This window comes from Amblyomma americanum, chromosome 9 (genome assembly GCF_052857255.1).
Source record: "Amblyomma americanum isolate KBUSLIRL-KWMA chromosome 9, ASM5285725v1, whole genome shotgun sequence".
Lineage (NCBI taxonomy): Eukaryota > Metazoa > Arthropoda > Arachnida > Ixodida > Ixodidae > Amblyomma > Amblyomma americanum.
In genome coordinates, this window is record NC_135505.1 from 27,339,179 (window position 1) to 27,361,931 (window position 22,753).

Below are 22,753 nucleotides of genomic sequence, written 5' to 3' on the forward strand. Positions count from 1 at the left end.
GAGGCAGTTTAACATCCTACCGCGTATACCTAGGTCGCCCAGGTCACGGAGGCTCCCAAACCTCCAGGTTGTATCATATGCTTTCTCCATATCGAAGAAAACGGCATGACAGTGCTGTTTGTGTATGAGAGCTTCTCTTATTGTGTTTTCGAGGCGAAATAAATGGTCTGTTGTTGAGCATCCTTTATTATAACCGCATTCATGGACGTCAAGAAGTTCGCGGGATTCAAGGACAAATGTTAATCTTATATTTAGGACACTTTCGAAAGATATCGCGAGACAGCTTGTGAGAGATATCGGCCTATAGCTGCTTGGGGAAGTTGGTGGTTTTCAGGTTTCAGCAATGGCACTATTGTGGCTTTCTTCCACTCTTTAGGCATTTTTACTTCTGTGAATACTTTGTTAGAGAAATTCAAGAGTGCCTCTATGGCAGGCTGGGCAAGATGGGCAAGCATTTGATAGTGTATTTAGTCGGGTCCTGGAGCAGATATTTGCCGGCAGACAGTGCAGTATTGATTTCTTGGAGAGTGATTAAATTGTTGTATTGTTGGTTTGCGCCTCCACTTGTGGGAAGTCTTTGTTTTTTGGCAATGCTTTTGTATTTCAAGAATGACTGCGTATAGTGAGATGAACTAGAAACTGCAGCGAAGTGTCCCCCTGTTCCCCTATGCTTGTTTGTATGCCAGGTGTTGTCAAAAGGGGAATCGTGAACGATGAGAAGTTGCCATTTAATTTCCGAACCAGTTCCCACGTTTTCTTTGATTTTATTTGACAGCTTATGGATGAAATGTAACTGCCATAAAGCTTTCTCGGCACTGCGATAGACGTACCGAGCTTTTACTCTTGCCTTTTTGAAACGTACGAGGTTCTCATGTGTAGGGTACCTGCGAAATTTTCCCCAAGCTCTATTTTGTTGTTGTTTTTTTCATCCTTGCATTCCTTTGTCCACCACAGTTAGTGTTTTTGCCGCATCTTGAAGACTGAGGAATAGCTGTGTGCGGCTGTAATTATAGAATTCGTGAACATTTCGTTTATCTCAGCGATGCTGAGGTTTTCTGAAACTATATCAGCTAAATTCGCTTGTGCTCTAAAAATTTCCCAGTCTGCTAAATGCAGCTTCCAACGTCGCGGTTAAGTTGGGATGATTTCTGGTGGAGCTGTCAAACTTATTAATACAAGAAGGTGATCGCTGCCATATGGGTTGTCGATAACGTCCCATTCAAAATCGTTAAAAACAGATGGTGAACTAAAAGACAAGTCTAAGCAGCTCATATTGCCCGAGGTTGGAGAGCAGTATGTGGCGTTTTCCGTGTTTAAGAGACTTATAATATTTGTGAGAATAAAATCTTCGATTGTTTGCCCCCTAGAGTCGCAGCGCTCGCTTCCCCAAAAAGGGGAATGAGCGTTAAAATCCCCAACTAGCGGATATGGCTCTTGAAGTTCATCTATCAGTTCTTGTAGATCATCGACTGTTAATGTAAAATGTTGAGGAATATATACGGAACACATATTTAGTGTTTTATAGCGGACGATGCTGACTGCAACTGCCTGAAGTTTTGTATTGAGCTTTATTTCTTGAGCAGGGACGCCGCCTTGAACGACAGTGGCGACGCCTCCCGACAGTCGATTTGCCTTGTCTCGATCGCGTCTAAGAGTTTTATAATGTTTCAGGATATGCACACGTTGATGACCAAGATTTGTCTCCTGAAGACATTAATCTATGGGTAACATTTACCCTAAGATATGTGTTATGTCACTGTAATTCCGCAAAAGTCCTCTACAATTCCACTGAATTTAAAAAGCCATGTTTAAGTTTTTCAGAGGAAATGAAAGTGGATGTACTTACCTGGTGGGCCCGTTATGAGGGGCCTGTCTTTTTTCCGCTCAAGAGAGCTGTTCCGCCGCTGCAAAGCAGGCGGACCGGGACTTATATCCATCACCTCGCCAGAGGTGCTGGAGGACCGCGCAGCCGCGGTTGTGTTAGTTTCAGGCCTCTCCCGACGGGGGGAGGTCCTGCGGGATGCCGACTCATGGACCGGCGCTCCCTGCTTTGACAATGACAGGGCAGCTATCGCTGGCCCTGCCTGGGGCGTGGATGGCCCTGCCATAGGCTCGGTTGAAGCGGCCTTGGCAGGTGCCGGAGGGCTGTGTGGTGCTACGCCCCTGCGCACCACATCATCGAAGTTTTGTTTTGCTGTGAAGAAGAATGTGTTTGACAGCGCAAAACGCCTTCTCGGTTCTTTATATGAAATGTTTTTCTTTGTTTTTGTTGTGATTATCTCTTTTTTTTTCTTCCAGGACGGACACATCCTGGAGTATGCAGCATGGTCTCCTTCACAGTTTGCACAGCGCGGGGCTGCGTCACATCCGTCAAACTTGTGATCATTCCAAGCACATTTTGCGCCAGTTTTGCGACCGCGGCAACTATGTGTGCCGTGGCCGAACCTTTGACAATTTAAACATCAGCGAGGGTTGGGTATGGATGGCCTTACATTAACTTTCAAATATCCCACGTAGATTGTGTCGGGCAATGTGCTGGTGTTGAACGTTCTCATCAAGTGTTTGGTGTCTATTTCCTTATTGTCCTTCCTGATTTTGATTCGATGGACATCTATGACGTTTTGGTCGATGAGCCCTTCGAGCATTTCTTTTTCACTGATGTGGAAAAAATCATTTTCAGATATTACGCCTCAAAAAGTGTTAAACGATCGATGGGAAGTCACGGAGAAAAGAATTTCCCCTATGGACGTTAGGTTGGAGAGCTTAGAGCGTTGGACATTGTCGCAAAGTTAGAGCAATAAATCACCGCTGCCCATTTTTGATAGTTTATAGCCAATGCCTAATGTTTCTGTGAAGCACTTTGACACAAGGAACGGGGATATTATTCTTGCCTGCTTATCTTGTTTTCCACTATGGATCACGTGATTTCTTGGAAAAGTTACGTTTCTTTTTTGAAAGAAGTCGTCTGCCTCGTTCCGCCCTCTTTTGAGAGAGCGATCTGGTTTTGAAGGGGGGGGGGGGAGGCATAAAAAAATTTCTTTTTCGGTCATGGTGCCAGCCACACACCACGAAGTCAAACAAGGGGACTGGGCAGGAACTTGATAGCAAGTCGTCCCCACGCCAGCTGTACACCTCAACTATAAGCAAATATTACGCAACTTAGGGTAGTTGGTCACACAAGGTTAACCCACGCCGCCAGGAAACAAAGGAAAAACCAAGAAGTGAGTAGGAGATAGGAGAGGTGTGAAAAAGAGATAGGAAAGTGAAAGATGGAGGGGAGGATAGGAAAAGGCGACTGCCGATTCCCACCGGTCGGGTCAGGCCGAAGGTGCCGTCTACAGGAAGCTGGGGACAAAGTGGTGTGTTGACTCCGCCGAGGGGCCTTAAGGGTCCAAACGCTCGGCATCGGCTAAACCACCAGAAGCCCCTTTTCCCCGTACACGGCGATGCCACGCACGGCTAGGCGTGGGTGCTCGAGTCCGTGGTGATGCACTGTTCAGCATCATCCCCTTGCGGGGATGTCCCTGCGGATGCTCGGGAACCCGTGGTGTCGCCACTCACCAGCGCCTGCAAGCTGCAGACGCCCCCCTGCGGGGAAGTGCCGCCACGTACCCACCGGTGATACAATGGGCACAAGCTTCCCCTGGCCTGGTGCTCGGCTTAAACAAGGTAAAACGCTTGAGAAATGGGTCCTTGACCCGCTAACAAAAAAAGTACCTTGTGCCATCACGCTCTTTGGCCGCAGATGCCCTTGCGCCATGAAAAATTCACTATCATCATCGCAACCTGCCCACTGGATAGCAAGACTCCTCGCCGGGTCAGATGGTACTTAAATTAATGATTGGTCGATCGGGAAGAGCAACCTAGGCCACAGAAGGCCCACCGCTGGGATCACCTACAACGGGCGGGCGGGCGGGCAGGTAGGGCAGGGCAGGGCAAGGCAAGGTAAGGCAAGTCTAGAGTCACCATATAGGCACAAGGCAAGGCAAGGCAAGGCAAGGCAAGGCAAGGCAAGGCAGGCAGGCAGGCAGGCAGGCAGGCAGGCGGGCAGGCGGGCAAGCGGGCGGGCGGGCGGGCGGGCAGGCGAAGGACGAAGTAGGTGTGTACGCGCTATGCGAGACACAGCTCAGGGATGGAGAATATTCACCCTTTATTGACGGCTACGTCTTGGAAAGGTGCAGGAGAGCAACGGAGAAGGGAAAAGGTGTAGGTATGCTGATACAATTATGATTACGATGATATGATGGAAATAGACGAGGCGGGGTTGTACAGTCTGGGAAGCGGTCATTAGTGTATTGGTCTTCAGTTGGGAGCCCTAAGTGGCAGAATTAAGTGACCAAGAAATGGCGCTGATAGCAACCGGCATAGAGGAAGAAACAAAAATTTACCCATGGGAAAGTGGGGTTATAACCAGAACTACTGTTTAGTACTAAATGAACCAAAGGGGTAAACCACTGTAGAGGAAAGAGGAAGCCACGAAGCTGGTGGAATAAACAAATTATGAACTTCTTGTTGCCTTTACTTGTCTCTCAAAATTATTTTATTGCCTATTATTGCTTTAAAACTGATTTATTCAACCCTTACCGATTTTTTTCCTCGATTTTCCTTCCGATTTCCTCACCATCTCTGAAAATTCAAGATTTTTTTCGTAGATTACTTGAGATAAACCGCATGAGATGAGGCACTTGAGAAAAAACCTGGATGAGTTTTCTCCTGTTTGGATCTGCACCAAACCCTGGCCAATAACCCAAAACCGGCGTGTACTATCGCTTTTGAGGGAACAACAACAGCAATGAGGTCATCGAACAACGATCGGTGGCTTCAAGGTAACACAAAGAAGCAAGGAGGCCGCAATTATCTGAAGAGGAAATAGGCCAAGAATTGGAATCTTGCCGACAAATGAAACAAGTACAGGTCCTCGTCCAGGTTAAAATAAAGAAGTCTACTGATCGCTGGCCGGCTAAAGTTCACGTTGCAATTAGGAGGGGGGGGGGCAAGGAAATTTTGGAACCATGTAAGCTGGCTTGGTAGAAAGAATCAGAGAAAGCTAGCAGATCCAAGATGCTAAAGGAAAAATGTTTAATGGGAGATGATGCTATGAACTACATTACATCAGTTATAGCTTAGGAGTGACGATAGGGTGTTGTCCTCAAATGAGGGAGCGACAGAGGACAGCATAATAGGAAGCAGCTTAGATCTGACCAGTCCTTACTGGAAACAGGCGGAAGTTAACATTCTTAAGAGCGCGTTAGGTGGCATAGACAAAATTCTAACCAAGCTGATTAATGAACTTGGTCCAAGTAGCTAGGAAACGTTGTTAAAAGCATTGACGACAGTCATAATAAATAAGCAAACTCCACACAGCTGGGGACATGGTAAAATGAACTTGATTTATAAAGGGCAAGGAGTTAGGATGCACAAAAACCCTTCAGACCGATTGTGATAATGTCTGTTCTAACAGGATGGCAATGCAGGCAGTAAAATTAAAAACTGAGTCATCAGTAGAAATAATGAGATACTCGGAGAACTCCAGAATTGATTCAGAAGGGGTAGGCGTTTAGATGTGTTCATGCTTACCCAACGCATATAAATAGCTAGGGCGGAAAACAGACCTCTGCATTTAGCCTTCCTGGACATACGCAGTGCATACAACGCGAACGGGGAACTCCTTCATCTGTGTAAAAGATGAAGGTATCGATCATGAGATAATTTATTTCCTGCTGAAAATATACCAGTAAAGTAGAAAGTACAAGGGAAGGGTAACAAGTACAACTGTCGAGGTACGCAAATGATTGAGGCAAAATTGTCCTCTATAACTTCCGCTGTTCATGCTTTATATGATATGTATGGAAAGTAAGCTACAAGATAGTAATGTAGGTTACAATCTGTCCTACACGATATAGGCGGAATTGTCGTAGAGCAGCTGCTTCCCGGTTTAATGTACACGGACGATATTGTAGTTGCTAGCCAGCAAGATTTCCAAACTCTCGTTAATTGTTGTGTAGTCGAAGGAGATGTTTGTTTTAGCGCAGCAAAGAAGGTTTGAAAGCTCTGGTTAATTGCTGTGGAGTCGAATGAGACGAAGGAGACCCACCCGCCCACCCATTTATTCGCCGACACCCACCCGTCCGTCCGTCTGTCCATCCATCCATCCAACCATCCATCCTTTACTCTCCTACGGGGAGAAATAACCTCCGGAATTTGGTTTTGCCGCTGGAAACTTCCTAGCAGGGCTTTGTGATCCGCGAGGATAGGAAAATTCCGCCCACAGAGGTATTGGCGAAAATGTCGAACCCCAAAAACTATGGCAAGGGCCTCGCGGCCAATCTGAGCATAATTCCGCTCCATCTTAGATCGCGTTGTGGACGCGTACGCCACAGGCTGATCGTTTCCTTTGCTGTGACGGTGAGTCAAAACTGCTCCCACACCCACAGGTGAAGCGTCGCATGAAAACATTGACGGGGCATCTGTCTTAAAATGCATCAGCAACGAGTTAGATGTTAGACTTTAGCAACTTCCTCAGGCTCTCAAACGCTTTCATGTGCTCTGCAGCCCAGTTCCATGCTACGTTGGTATGTAGCAAACAATATAGCTTTTCAGGTAGCTCTGTTCTGCCCTTCAAGAACCGATTATAGAAATTTATCACACCCAAACAGGCTTGTAGTTCCTTTTTGTTTTTGGGTGCAGGCGCTTGGTGGATGGCCTCGACCTTGATCTTCGAGGGGTAGATGCCCTTTGTGTCAATCCGATGCACTAGAAACACAAGGCTCTCCTTGAAAATCTCACACTTGCCTGCTTGAACCCTGAGCCCCGATTTGGAGAAGTGGCTGAGGACTTCAACCAACATCCGCTCATGCTCCTCAATAGACTCGCTGGCAAGCAGGATGTCGTCTAGGTGTGTAGCTACTTGAAGCATCCCGGTTGACACCGTGTCCATGGTTCTTTCATAAACTCCGCGGGCCAGTCGGACCCACCGAACGGCAAGCGACAAACCTTGTATAGCCACTGCGCGCTGTTAATCGTGAGCAAATCTGCCATTTGTTCATCGACCAACAGTTGCTGATAGGCCTGCGTCAGATCCAGCTTGGAAGAAAACACACCCCCTTTCTAACCTAGCAAAATGTTCCTTGCTTGGCGGAAGATGGTATACGTTATTTTGACGGACTGGTTAACAGCGTTTCGATAATACCCTCGTGTTCTGAGGGAGCCGTTTTTTTTCTGCACCACGACGATTGGCATTGCCCAGTCGGAATATTGAGTGGGTTGCCGAATTGCCCGTTCCAACCAGCGATTTATCTTCGACACGACTTCCTCGCTCGTGGCAAACGGAATGCTCGACATTTCAGGAGCCTGGCTTGAGCACCCTCCTTGAGTTCGATGTGGATGCTGGGTATACGGCAGCGCCTAGAAACGTCTCACTGAAAAAATCTGGAAACCTTTCCAAAATTTATTCTGGTCTGACGTGGACACTATGAAGACCCGCAAGGCTGATTTCCCGGCCCAGCAGAGTGTTTCTCTCGTTTTTAACTACCAGTACCGGCAAGTGAAATTCTCTGCCTTTGAACTTTACGGGCACGGACGCTTTTCCAAGAACGTCGAGACCTTCTCTTGTCCAGGTCACAATTTTCGTGTTGCAATCGTCCAGCTCGATCCGTTTCGCCACTTGAAGCCTTTGAAATTTGTTCACATTGATAATCTGTCAGCTCCAGAATCTACTTCCGTAACACGATTTCCTTTCCAATCTCTACAGCGATGACGTAATTCTGTAGTGTGGTAAGGTGGCCGAGTCGGTACATGATTGCACAAAAGAAAACCAGTGCAAAAGTCGCTTGTCCACAGATGACGGGGCGAATTTGTCTAAACATTGCAGGAAGCACAGATGCACCCTGCTCTTCAGGATGGCTTCAATTTTTGGACGCGGTAAAACTAAGAGTCAACGTGAAATTATAGAGGCATACCATATCGTTAAACAAGCATATCAATGTGTAAGTGACACGACGGTTAGTCTATTAGCTAAAGAAATTAGATTTTCGAAGTCCTTAACGCAACGTGCCGCACCATGATTGCGGTCGTGGTGGTTGTCTGTGATGCTGCAATCTAACTTTTCTTGTAAACCTGTCATGTGTGCGCAAGCGTGGTTTAATACTGAAGGGTATAAATGTAATCGTTGCTGAAATAAATACAGTTGATAGTCCAGCGTCGCCCGGTGTTCCTGTTCTGTGCCTAAATCTTTTGCGCTGGTCTTCTTTCTGCAAGCGATGACGTATTTTGGCGTCCCAATTTTTACTTGGCCGTTATTGAACAATTGTTCGTACTCGTTCTTCACTGAATCTTTCATCTCGTCCAGCTGCAATTCCACTTTTGCCTGTTTCTTGCGGCATGCTTTTGCTGAGTGTCCCTTTCCGCCGCAGCTGAAACACACAGAATCTTCCTGTCTGCAACGCCATCCTGCATGGGCTCCCAAACAGCGAAAACAACGCCGATGCCTTTCTGGTTGCTTTGTGCTGGCCACCCTTCCTATTGTCCGCTCCTGCTGGTACTCGGGCTCCTGTGCATTGCTTTTCAGTATTTTTTGTTGCTTGGCAGCCGTTTTCGCCGTTAATGCGTACTCGTATGCAGTCTCGAACGTCAGGTTCTTTTCCGCTAACAATCGTTGTTGAATCGCATTGTCAGAATTTCAAAAAACCCACCGGTGACGCAACATTTCCTCTAAAAGAAATTTTGTGTCTCCAAATCCGCAGTTCTCGGATAACTTGCGCAAAGCAGTGACACAGTCAGTCATGCCCTACCGGTCTTGTTGGTCCCGCTTCGAAAACCCATACTATCGCGATGCAAAAAAATGCGAATAAAGCGGCGCCACGTGCTGCACTGCTAGAATTTGTTTTTTTTTACCGCGCATTTACCAGAGTGGCAAGGAAAAGAAGTTAGAGTCAGCCTGGAAGGCATCACGGATGAATCCAGCGTCTTTTAGCTACCACCGAAGTAAAAACATGATGGAAAGAAATGCTAACAGCGGAGCGCTACATCGCTCCTGTACCTCGCGTACAGTTCACACGGCTTCGAGTTGAAGTGCTTCTTCACTGCGTCGACGATGACTTGGCAGCCCGCGTTGTGCGGTCACGAAGGCTTGACGAGCACGTCTCTAGCCCACAGCAGCTCAGCAGCACAGCTCGCTTATCCTCATCCGTGGTGAGCTTGTTAGCTGCGCACGATAACTCAATGCGCTAGACATGTTCAACCCACGACGAATTTTCACTGAGGTCGAACTCTCGAAAACCATGCTGCCGGTCAACCGACCCTTGCACTGGCCAGACCATGCCTCGTCGCCACTGTTGTAGACACGCGTGAGTCACACTGCACGGAATCAACAGCGCTGTATTTGAAGAATACCCCTGCTTAAATACATGGCCATGGCTGGGCCACTTGTCAGCTCACCTGGTGATAACAAAAACAGGCACAAAACTGGCGCATGCTCTATTGTGGCACACCTATGTCACAACGCGTGATTGCATAATTCATTACAGAGGCATGACTGCAGGAGCGGGCATATCATTTTAATCTAATAACTTTTCTGCACACCTAGCCTAATTTGTTCCTAAGAGAGAGGGGGGGGCGCATTAGATCAGCATGTAGGAAACAAAAAAAAACAGGCCAACACATAAAATTCCAGAATCACTGTGCGAATTTACTTTATTCAGAAATGAAGGCTGCGGTGGTTCTTGCAGAACATTTTTTGTGAGGTTCTCCGTGGCTTTCATAAACCTCCAGAAGTCGATCAGCCTGCATATAAGCCCAAAACAACATTATAATAGTACACAAAGTCGTCTATTTTCTAGCTCAAGAACGCCTTCGGCGCTTGAATTTGCTTTGTGCGGTCCGGGCCTGAAACTCACGCTTATATAATTTGTTGATGTAGGTTGATGAAGACGGCATCTAAACAACAGCGCGAGAGACCAACACTTAAACACCAGGGATATTCGGATGATATACGTTCGGGTTTTTCCTTAAGGTTTACACAGCTTTCCTATGCAGTGAAGAAAAACAGCTGCGGCGACGGCATAGTTGTCTAATCCAGTGAACAGCGAAGCGGATCTGTTCGCGCCACTGCGGGTGAGAATCGTGATCGCGGCCATAAATTGCGTTATTTATTTATTACGTCATCAGCCCACCTGGTGCTCGGACGGACGGCCCCTAGCTGCTACGCTTGCTCTCTGCGGTAGTATTGTCGTTACATTCGCAGCCTCCCAGCTCTTCCAGTGGTGATGAATTTTCAAATTTGGTGGATCGCTGTCATTTGTCCTAGGAAATAACGCGACACCTGTCACGTCATCACTGTCTTGACCAATCGGGAAATTAACTGATACCCGGCGGGTTTTGGTGTCTCGACAGTTATAATGCTGTCGCATCAGAAGCACTCAACGGACACGGCACCCGTCATTGCGCGGCGCCGCAAAAGCACCGGAGAGCATAGTTTCGGAACCATGGAGCGGTCAACGTTCCGCGGCGCTGCCGTCAGCCGAAGACACGCGTTGCAGTGCGCATTTACTCATTTTCTTGAACCCGCGCCGAAAACGCTACAATGAGCACAGATGTCCGAAATGCGAAATGAGACATTTATTTTTATGTGGGTGCCGCATTGCGAAAGTAAGCGACCACTTCATGAAACTCCAACCATAGAGGGAGCTGATTGCTAGCTCCCGGAGCGCCACGTGGACGGATTTGGTATCCCTGTTGACAGATAGCTGCATTGTGTTGTGTCTTACCTAAGTAGTGGAACATTTAGAACGAAGTGCAAAAGTTCTTGGCGGAAAATAAGGTATTGTTTAACGTTATGTCTGTGGACCAAATTCGTGGAAGAATACGTGCAGGTTTAGCTATATTAGCGTTCCTTGTAACAAAAGTGCTTTCGCGCTGAAGTTCTAGTGCAGCGCTCTCGAGGAAAGATGTTTTCAAGAAACTCGCAGTCGCAATGTCATACCTCTCCTGTACCGGAATCCGAATACCGGCCTTCCACAATTATATACATAAAAACCTATTACTGTATAGCAGTGGCGGCATAAGTTCCGCAAAGGCAGACAACAATAACTGCAAAACAATGCTAACTAAATGGGCACTAAGGTCGCTTGTATGACACAATAAATGGGAGGCTCTTCAGCAGTAATCGAGTTGGCTACCCCGCATCGCTCGACTGAAGCCGCTTCTGTTCAGTGTGTCAGACTACCAAAACAAATCCTAAAAAAAGAAATTGCATTCTGGATAGTGCATGACCCTGTGGCGCTATGCGCTTCACCAACATGCGCTGGGCATGGAACCATGCGTTGAACAGCTCACGCAGGCAGGCGATCTCGCACTCCCTCTGGGTGTCGTACCGGTTGGCGTTGCCACCGCACCCCCCGTAGACGAACGGCTTGCAGGCACCAGCGGCCATGTCGAAGTGCCAGCGCTGAAAGTACGCCTTGCACAGACCGGCCACCGGAGCAGGCCTGCAGCCCACGTCAAAGTCTACGCCGTGGTACCAATCCTTGACGTCCACCTGCGCTGCCGCCATTGCTGGGGTATGTAAAGCAAAAAGGCGACATTAATGTTTTCGCGTACTCGCTCAAGGGCTGCCGTATATTCTACTGAAAGGAAAATTGTCCTCATTGTGGTACTGCCTGGGGCTTGGGGCCCGCACGCGAACAAGAGTTATTTAAGGTAACATGAACACTCAGTGAACAAATTCGCTAAATTCTGAACGCTTGTAGAGAACAAAAAATAGCGCCTATACTCTGACGCGTGCAGTAATTTAAATTCAACGTAGTACTTGAAGCTCACTAAAAATTGAGGTTGTTTCGCAGGCACGGCTAACTATTGCAGTGAGCAATTTTTACACCTGGACTTCTACTGAAAGCAAAATTGTCCAGCTTCTGGTATTGCCTCTGGCTTGGGGCCCGCACGTGAAGAATTTTCTACGGCAACATAAAAACGCAGTGAGCAAATTAAGGTAATTTCTGAATGCACGAAAAAAAAAATGGCGCATTTATAAATTTGACGCAGCGCATAAAGCTTACTGGAATTTTAGTTTTTTTTTTTCGCAGGGACGGCTAACCATTGCATTGAGCGTCTTAACACCGAGACTTTCGCATCTGCTGGAGCTGAAAATTCCACTGGTATTTTCTGAATTTGGCTTCTCTATTCATTTAATAGAAGAAATAAGAACTATTAACATTTGTATGCTGTGTATCGTACGTGAAAAGCAAGGTACTTGCAGGCTCAAATAAAAAGAAATGGTTTCTTTAGGCACTAAGCCGGTAAGGAGCAACATCGCTTACCGAAAACAACGCTGGACAGAAAGCAAAGCTGCGCAGTCTTGTTCATCCTTATACTGCTCAGAGAAAACACAAGACCGAAGACGCTAAATTGCCTCCGCAGTATGCGCTTCTAAGTCGGCCGGCGTGCCGTTATATACTCTTTGAGACGCATGGGACATCCTGAGAGTCGAGCCAGCTGCAGCCGGAAGTTAACGATTAGCGCAGTGGCGGCAGATAACCGCTTGGGGAGGTCAGTCGCCCTGAGAGCCGATTGAAGATTTGCACAAGGCACAATCTGGTGAGAATGAGGTAGCGTGCAAGGTACACGAAGCGCAGTAAAGGTACGCGTAGGACAGGTGCGCAGCCAATTAGCTTAGCGGTAGGCAGGTGGACAAGGTTCCCGAGAAGACCATTATTTTTTGCCTTGATTCTTCAAAGGGCCAAAGTTGTGCAGTGAACCACAGAGAAACTGAGAGGGAACATCGTTTGAACAAAGTAAAAAGAAACCGTGAGCGAGATGAACTTAGTGGCATATGCTGGCGACAACGATTTCTTGTGTGCATTCCAAATTAGAACGCATCGAAATCTTTTTTTAAAAGAAATTTTTTTGCCATCAAAATAATGAGCGCAAATTCTCCAGAGATGCCCGTTGGAGTGATCGAGTGTTTGCTTTCATACGAGCGTTTCTTCTGGAATAAAGGTAAGGCTAGCTGATCTTCATGTGCCACCAAAGCCTCCTACCTTGCTGCCACGTTATACAAGAAGTTTGCCATCAAGTGCGGCTATTCACGTTCGCAAAACCGGAGAACTGTAAAAAAATGCACAGGCGATCATACAATGTGGAGCGCCAGATCTGCCGTTGCTGTATTGGTTGTGCATTTTGCTTCTGGATTATTCTTGTTACAATCGTGTGTTTGAATTTTATTTCGCCGTTGCTTTTTTTCTATACCTGCATGGGCTTCTGATAGGTGGATGGATGCACGCTTCTATAGGTGGCATATGGTTTATGGTTTATGATGGTTTACCGTCCCAAAGCGACTCAGGCCACGAGCGCCGCCGTAGTGAAGGCCTCAGGAGATTTTGACCTCCTGGGGTTCTTTAACCTGCACTGACATCGCACAGTACAGGGACCTCTTAGCATTTTGTCTCCATCTAGATGCGGCTTCCGCGGCCTTTATCCAGCCCCCGTACTTCGGGTCAGCAGCCGAGCGCATAACTACTGAGCCACTGCGGCGGCTAGATTGGCAGATGCGTTTTTACCTGTGGATGCCTTGGGCAAGGCACATAGGACATACAAATCCACGCACATTAAGCATCTGGTCAGCTGTGAAGTGAGGCTAGACTCTAATGGTGGACGCCCCATTACCACGTGAGTTTTGAACGAGGCACGCGACTCTCATCGTGGCAAATGCGCTTTTGCAGTTACGTGCCCCATCCTATTCACACTCTTCCCTCTCCCTGGCCTGGGTCTTTTGTCTACAGAGGTGTCCTTCCAGTGGGATGATTCTTTTCAAAGCTCCCGCTCTTTGCAAAACTAGCAAAACTACAATCGCTCAGAACTTAGCGTACACCGCGGGAGGCGGGATTTCAAAAACGCTACACTCTACACAAAGGCGTGCCCTTTGCTTTCGAAACTGTGTAGCCGAACTTTGATGGGAGCATCCAACTCAGGTTGCCTATTGGGGATGGATGGATGGATGGATGGATGGATGGATGGATGGATGGATGGATGGATGGATGGATGGATGGATGGATGGATGGATGAATGGATGAATGGATGGATGGATGGATGGATGGATGGATGGATGGATGGATGGATGGACGGACGGACGGACGGACGGACGGACGGACGGACGGACGGACGGACGGACGGACGGACGGACGGACGACGGACGGACGGACGGACGGTTGGTTGGATGGATGGATGGATGGATGGATGGATGGATGGATGGATGGATGGATGGATGGATGGATGGATGGATGGATGGATGGATGGATGGACGGACGGGCGGGCGGGCGGGCGGGCGGACGGATTCCCGTCCTGGCCTCACACAACAACGAGCTTCCCCTACAATTATACTAGATATTTTCGTTGGCAGTTTCCTGCTTAAAGATCCTGCATGTTCCAGCTCTGATTTCGTCAGCATCCCTGTTTTCCCCAGAGCTCTTTCTGTTTCTTTGACCTTTCTTATTTTCGATTTCGGTGATTTTCACTAAGACGACGCCACGCTGAGGCGGCGCCGAGAACTAGCCTAAGGAGGACCGGCGCGCAGAAGCGCGCTGTTTGCTCTGTTGCGTCGGTGCTTCGCAGGCACACTGATGCATTGTTGTCACAATTATGCAGTAAAATTGTCTTTGCAGCCCTGCTACACGACGAGATAGGTAACAGATGAGATGAGAGGTTGCCAGAATGTCCTGGTGCTAGCAAAGCAGACAAAGCATGGGGAAAGGAAGTTTGCCCGCTGTGTAGTGGAGCGCTTGAAGGACCATGGCAGCGGAGTCCATATCAAGCACTGAGCCTCTATTTCTGCACTGTTCACTTGCGCGGACATACGCGAAATACGAAGCGCTGTTCGTAAACAAACATCCCTGCGCACACAGAACTGAATATAGAACGAGGACACTTGTACAGAATGTTTCTGCAGTGGCACGCCTTATTACTGCATACGTGTATGGTGATTTGTTATCCACGAGGAGATCTAGTTTGATGTGATGTGACGGATCAAAGCGGCCAGGAGAGAAAAATGAGATGATGAATGGAGGGATTGCCAATGGAAAAAAGGAGAAATTTTTGGGAGAAAATGGAGGGACGCTGTTTCGGAGAGAGATTGAAAGACGAGATAAAAAATGCTGGCCAGGAGAGAAAAAATCAAATACAAAAAAGGCTGCCAAGGGAAAAAGAAGACGTCATAATCATCATCATCATCATCATAAGCTTGACTACCCCCACTGCAGGGCAAAGGCCTCTCCCATGTCTCTCCAATTAACTCTCTTCTTGCCAGCTGCGTCTAGGCTACGCCTGCAAACTTCTTAGTCTCATCCGCCCACCGAACCTTCTGCCATACCCTGCTACGCTTACCTTCTCTTGGAATCCGCTCCGTTACCCCTATGGATCTGGAGAACCTGTTCCCCCTCCGTTTCGACGCGGCCCATCTTGATCGTCGGTCGTCAGGATAGCACTGGTTGGGCGAGGAGGGAAATCTTCGTCATGTGGGAAGTGGTAACAGCGACGGGAGCGCCACCTCGTAGGTTACGCGAATTTCCGCGGAACCGTTGAGTGCCTCTTCTGTATCCGGCCAGCGTCACGAGCGGATGCAGCCGCACGCTCTCGTCACCTCCCGCGGCCGGCGCACGGAGATCCGTCGTGCCTTGCTCTGGACTTATCTTTCCAGGCAGCGAAGTGAGCCCAGCAAACGCGCGCTCCCGTCACCTTCCCCAGCAAGTGCCCGGGGATGGCTTTGCCCCAAGAATGCTGCGCGCACGGGAAAACCCGGCCGCCATTCTCAGCGCATGCAAATGTTCGCCGTCGATACTTCCGCAGTCGCGCCCCTGCCCCAGCCGGTAAGTCAGGAGCCCTTCTTATGTTCCTTTCTATTTCCGACGAGTGCCTCGTTGATGTTTTTTAGCTAGCTGGCCCGCTCTGTGAATCAATTGCAAGTGTACGAAAAAGCACTTGAGTGTTAACCCTTGGTCGTCCCTCTCTTTGTCCCCGCCATATTTCCACAATATGAACCCAACGTGAGGAAAGCTCTTGGAAAGAGGGACGACAGTCAATTCGGTTCGTGCAATGCCCGCCTGGACTTTGGACAGCGTAAGGCCTGGCCCGAATTCGGAGTTGCTAGCAAGGCTAAGATGCTTTCTTGACAGCGAGTTGAGCGTAATAGCAGCATGGGAGAATTGCTGTGCATGTTACGCTTTTGATGAGCACTTCATCGATACACCTTTGGAAGGTGAACCTGCGAGGTCCGCACCTGGAGAGCGAGACCGAGCCGTCCACGGAGAACACGGAGAATGCGGAAGCCTGAATGGGGGCCCGATTTTTTCTTGTACTTAGTTGTAAATATTCACTGTTCTGTCTCTTTGGCTCTGGGAGCCGGGTGCCGTAATCATCTGATTTGCATCGCAGCCGTGATCGCAGGAAAAGCACCGGGGCGCTCCGACACAGCGGAAAGCTGTGGGCGTCGTTTCGCTCTGAAGTTGCTGGTATAGCAGCGAACTAGTAGGGTCACCTTGACAGAAAGGTATCTCCTCGTGGCGTTGTGTTCTAGCCATTGTACTTGGACCTTTGTTTTCTCCGGCAAGTATCAGAGCGAGTAGGCCTAAAGGCGCGCTCACACTAGCGGGAAGCTTCCCGCAGCGGCACAGCGTCAACGTCGACGCTGCCTCGCAGCTCCTCAGAATGACGCTCACACTGCGCGCGTTTTCTCGCTGCGGTTGTCTTGGAATATGAAGAGAGGAGGCGCTAAGGGAGGACCCGAACGAGCAGAAAGAGAAGGGGGTAGTCACGTGACACTAGAGTAGACTGGAAAGCGCACCCATTTCTCGCGTCGTCGTCTTGATCGTCTGCTAGCTCCCCTCCCGTCGCCCTGGCAAAGCAGCCGCCGAGTGCCCGGCCGGCCGGCCGGCCGGACGCGCACAGCCTCCGCCTCCGCCGACGGCGTCATTGAACTGGGACCGACGTCACGGTTCACGGTCGGCGCCCATTGGCTGTTCTCGTCAGCGGCACGAGAAAAATAGGCACCGAACCCATCGCTCTGCGGGACGGCACAGCAGGCTGTCCGCGGGAGAAAAACCGGCTTGTGCGGGAAGCGGCACGCGGAAAACGTCCTGCGTTGCGCGTTTTCCCGCTAATGTGGGCGCGCCTTAAGGCTTTCGAGAGGTGCCTGCCGCTTTTGGGAGGACATAGCCGTACCGTGGCACAAGCATGCGCAAACGGTGCTTTTTTTATATGAACCTCGCTAGAGCCGAGAAGTCTCACTAAACTTACAAAGCTTACGTTGTTCAAACGAACTTTTTTGTTTTCGGCTGCGGAGCGAATTGATAATTTCGCGGAACCAGCGACGTTAATGCATGCAGTTCGAGTGAGCTTAACACCACCATGCCGGAAAGCGAACCGCGTACTTGCTTCGACCGAAGAGAGCCAGCTACGCTCAAATGAATCGAGCGTATGGGCGTGCCGGATAGAATTGTTTACACTCGCATTGCTCCTCATTTTACCAAAAGGCCAGTTTGCTCGGCCTCCATTGCCTCTGATTTGAACTTTTGGAGATCATAGGAACGATATGCAGAGTTCGAGAGAAGCTGTCCCGTCCTGCTGTCCATTGTATGGGTCCCTGCCTGCTGCCTTGCGGCCCTGAGTCATCAGCTGCGGAGTCTCCGGCGAGCAGTTTGCAGCGGCTACGAGAGCGGGTGGCCAGCTCCCTACCTTCCAACAAACGCGCGTCAGCGCGAACAACACCCTCCCGGCACTCTAATTTTGGATGCCTGCCGCGGGACAAGGAGGGGTTCCCGGTGACCTTGCTACTCATCGGATGACCCCGGCACCCCGCCTGTACGAACTTGCTTGCAGTCGTCAACGCAGCGCTCGTGGACAGTTCGTCATTGGCATCCATGGATGAGTTCAGCCGTAGGAAAATATTTAAGGAGGGAGGGATGTGGAGAACCTGTTTCGCCCTCCGTTTCTACGCGGCCCATCTTCATCGTCGGGCGTCAGGATAGCACCGGTTGGGCGAGGAGGGAAGTCTCCCTCATGTGGGAAGTGGTAACAGCGGCGGGAGCACCACCTCGTAGGCTACGCGGATTGCCGTGGAGCCGTTGAGTGCCTCTGAGGGATCCGGCCAGGGTCACGAGCGGTTGCCGCCGCACGCTCTCGTCACCTTCCGCGGCCAGCGCACGGAGATCCGTCGTGCCTTGCCGCTTGACTTATCGTTCCAGGCAGAGAAGCGAGCGCAGCAAACAAATGTGCGCTGTCGGCTCGTTCTCCAGCAAATGCTCGGGGATGGGTCTGCGCCAAGAATGCGGCGCGCACGGCAAAACCCCGGCCGCCATTGTCGGCGCATACAAGTGTACGCCGCCGATACTTCCGAACTCGCGCCCCTGCTCAACCGGTAAGCCAGAAGCCCTTCTTAGGTTGCCTTCTATTTCCGAGGAATGCCTTGTTGATGTTCTGCAGCTAGCTGGCCGGCTCTGTGTATTAATTGTAAGTGTAATAAATAGCATATGAACGTTCACGCCTTGTCGTCCCCTCGCTTTGCTCCCTCGAGCACGAACCCATCCGCGATCAGCGAGCGGGAACGCTGCATCCGCGGACTGGGAGTACGATGGCGGAAGGCTTTTTCCCCTATATTTCCACAAGGACCAGCGGTTTTCTTGGCTTCCCATTACATATCCTGCCCAAGCCCATTACTTGCTCTTGATTTCGACTAGGATGTCAATAACCCGCCTTTGTTCTCTCACCCAATCTGCCCGCTTTTCAGAAAAAAAAAATATTTGGTATCGAATACAATGTCGAAATTAGTTATCTATATTAAAGATTTCCTTCTTTATTCTAATCAGAGTGTTCAAGTACACAATCTTTTTTAAATTTTTATTGTTGAAAAATGTACAAAAATGCATGCCACGCCAGCTGTCATTACTCATATATACCTCACTACAAGGGAAATTCCTCTTGCAATTATGTATTAAAGCCATCAGCAGTGCAATAAACTAAAATAATTACAATATCATCAATTGTAGTTAGTTATTTAAAATTTTACCAAAAACAACGATTTCAGCAAGGAATACTTTTAAAACAAATGCAACAATAAGAAATATTATCGCACAATTTTTTTTCTGTAGTTGGCTGCACAGCCTGATATACCAAGAAAAAGCGTTCAAATTCTCGTTAAAAAAATCTATTCTAGGAAAAAGTTACTAATGTTCGCGGAAGATGAAACGGTAGAAAAGTAAGTTTCGAGAAAAACAACAAAAATATTTGATGTGGCTACATGTGGCATACAGCATTATCCAGGAGAATTAAAATCCACGACATTTAAAGCTCGGGTCCGCCGTAGTTTTGTCTTTACTTCCTTTTGCTCGTGCGTATGCTCGGTTTTTTTCCTTGCGTTTCTTGCGGCATCGGTAGACTGACGAGAGGATTACTTGATGCGCTGTGTGTCACCTGTCAAGCACGCTTTCATTGTGTGGCGTCCAGGCTCGATCCCAATAGGTTTCGAGCCGCCGCGGTGGCTGATTAGTTATAGCGCTCGGCTGCTAGCTGACCCGAAAAACGCGGGTTCGATCCCGGCTGCGGCGGTCGAATTTCGATGGAGGCGTAATCTTAGAGGCCCGTGTGCAGTGCGATGTCAGGGCACGTAAAAGAACCCCAGGTGGTCGAAATTTCCGGAGCCCTCCAGTACGGCGTCCCTCATAGCCTGAATCGCTTTGGGACGTTAAACCCCCATACACCAATGTGTTTCAAGACATCCAGCGTCCCTCTGTTGCCATTGTTAAAATGGCACTTGGCATAATACAAGCGAAACTTCAGTGTTGGCAGGCTGACATAGACATTTTTAGCTGCCCTTTGCCAGAACATGCACTTGGAACATTCATTGGCATTCTGTGTCTTGCCGTGCAAACATTTCTTGAGGAGCTCGTCTGAACAAGTCTTTAAACGCAACCTTTATCCTCTTCAGAACGTCATTTGAAGGTCCTTCCTTGTGCTTGTAGTTACACTGACCAGCCGCTTTAGCTCGGTTAAAAGCACCCAAACTGCTCGCTCCTACAGGGCACAGCCCATTACTTGGATTGTCATCCGTGTAACTGCCGTCCAACAAACTAGCTAGCGGTGCCTGTTTCATTCCTGCAAGGTTTACAATGTTGGCTCTGATGGCAATGCCATAGTAATTTTGAAGGCGATCAATGAGCCCATCAGTCGATTTTCCTTAACCACCTAATCCCCGCACTGTCTTCTTCAGCTCTTATAGCCTGCAGCCCACCCGTTTTTGGACATAACCAATGCATCCAGTTTCTTTTTTCACGCTTTCTGGTCCATAAATATCTTTCACTGTCGAGGAGTTTTTCGAGCCTCCATCTCCGTAGTAGTGCACATATTTCAAACCGCGCGTCGTTTCTGACCTCTCAAACATGCAGTAAAGTACAACTGGCTCCATAGCACCGGCAGTGCCTGTGTGGTTCGCATGACAAGTGTGGTTCGCCTTCTATTCTAGGAATTCGCTGCTTGTGTTACTCAGTTTGCTCTTGATCTTGCATGGCTTACATGTGCTGGACAAAGTTTTCACATCAATTATTTTTCCTGTATCCACAGATATCAAAGAAACGCAGCCGTTCAATGAACAGTGGCCACGTTTTTGCCATGTGCCATCCCCTGACAATCCGCACTGATTACTTTTGACAGCCTTCTGCCCTCCAGCTGCTGCATCAATCGTTGACTTCGATGCAACCTGCTTCGCAGCATCAGACACCTTCAAAGATATTTTATCGTAAGCGGAATGCCACGGAGGTGGAGGCATATTCATAACTTTGCAAAATGTTTTCGCACCCGCATGCCCATTTCCTAGCTGTCGCATTGCATGTAAAAGTCGAACATTGTTATCCACTGAATGCCCTGACTTTTTTTATGGGGAGAAATGGTTCTCATAGCCATATGCAACGCACAGAGTAGCCAATACACAAGACACACCTGCATAGGAGCGCTCCTCAAGATTCAGGGATGTTGCCAAGCACTCCGGACACGCCAGCGATGAAAAAAACATTTGACAGAATGTCAATGTCAATTATTCTGTTTTCTTCCGGCGTAGAATCCGATTTACAGTCAATGCAGTCCTCCACATCGCCAAGTTTCAAGGGACTTGCTTAAGCACTCACGCTGGCAAGATTGGGTTTGTCGCCCACTTCACCTGTCGTGTGTCTATTTGCGGCAAACTTTCGCTTTCGTCTCCTCTGCACTCTAAACTTCCCCATGTGGGTAAAGCGCGAAAGCAACGAAGAGGAATCGTTGAGGCACACGAGGCACCGAGCAAGCAGTCTGCAGGTTATTCAATTTGCGCGGGAGCGCTCCTGGGTACCCGATTCACGTGATCGAAACATCATGCGTCCCTCTTGCCAGCACTTTTGTTAGTAAATGAAAGTAACAATAGGCACACACGATTAGAAAAAGTTATTCCGATTGTAAAGTGCAAAATTTTGAGGCAAAAAAAGGTAAGACCGCCAAAGGAGGCAAGTATTTTTTGGCATATGGAAACCAAAACTGTGTTGGTTAAGTTTTGCAAAATGCACAGGGGGTTACAAATTTGGGTGTATCTTTGGAGCGCTTTTAGTTATAAGCATAATTTTTTGTTAATCATACAGGAATTAATGTGTAATTTGATAAAATAAAAAAAACAAATTTTTACCAAAAAAAAGATTTCAAAGTGGCCCCATACCCTATTATGTCACACCTAACAATTTTCTTTCCATGGGTCGCTGCGTTGTCCTTAAGGTGAACACTTTTCGTTAGCCTCCACGTTTCTGCACCGTAGGTGAGTACCGGTAAGATACAGCGACTGTACACATTTCTCTTGAGGGATATTGCTAAACTGCCATTCATGATCTGAGAGAACCTGCCATATGCACTCCGTCCCATTATTATCTTTCTAGTTATTTCCCTCTCATGATCCGGATCATCTGTCACTACCTATCCTACTACTTCCAGCCCCTCACTGGCAATTGTGAACTGCAGTTCTCTTGCTAGACTGTTGAACATTACTATTGTTTTCTGCATGTTAATTTGTAGACCCACCCTTCTGATCTTCCTGTCTAACTCATTGATAATGATTTGCAGTTCACCTGCTGAGTTACTCTGCAAGGCAATGTCACTAGCGAATCGCAGACTATTTAGGTATTCTCCATTAACTCTTATTCCCAACTGTTCCCAATTCAGGCCTCGGAATAACTCCTGCAAACAGGTGGTGAATACCATTGGCGAGATCGTGTCTCCTTGCCTGACGTCCTGCCTGAGGGTGGCAGCTATCGTAATTAGGCTCAATAGGAGGTACATGCTAAAGGTGGTGCAGGCCTGCGCGCCTACATCCAGCTATCATGACCAGACTGTTGAAAGCTTCTATGAAGACGTGGAGTCGGCAATGAACAAGTAAAATCACAGTACTCTGTACTGATGAGCGACTTCAATGCGAAGCTGGCCAGAAGCAGGCTGGCGACCACGCGGTAGGAAACTATGAGATAGGTTCTAGGATTAGCAGCGGAGTGTTATCAGTAGAGTTCGCAGATAGAAATAATTTATGGATTATGAATACCTTCTTTCACAAGCGAGAGAACAGGAAGTGAACCGGGAAAAGCTCCAATATTAAGAATAAAAATGAAATCGACTTGATACTATGCGCTCAACCTGGCATCGTTCAGGATGTCGACGCCCTCGGAAAGGTGCGCTGTAGCGACCACAGAACGCTAAGGTCTGAAAATTACCT

The 22,753-nt window shown here is 48.4% G+C and overlaps 1 protein-coding gene and 1 pseudogene across 1 annotated transcript; both read right to left on the bottom strand.

The window, feature by feature from the left end:
- Positions 1-9,664: 9,664 nt before the first annotated feature.
- Positions 9,665-12,430, bottom strand: LOC144105504 (PI-stichotoxin-She2a-like). Its single transcript, XM_077638628.1, has 3 exons — positions 12,312-12,430; positions 11,332-11,550; positions 9,665-9,780 (listed from the first exon to the last, which is right to left on the bottom strand). The coding sequence occupies exons 1-3, from the start codon at positions 12,355-12,357 to the stop codon at positions 9,776-9,778; spliced, it is 270 nt and encodes an 89-aa protein (XP_077494754.1). The 5' UTR covers positions 12,358-12,430; the 3' UTR covers positions 9,665-9,775.
- Positions 12,431-18,517: 6,087 nt separating this feature from the next.
- Positions 18,518-21,251, bottom strand: LOC144103256 (uncharacterized; annotated as a pseudogene).
- Between the last annotated feature and the right edge of the window lie 1,502 nt (positions 21,252-22,753).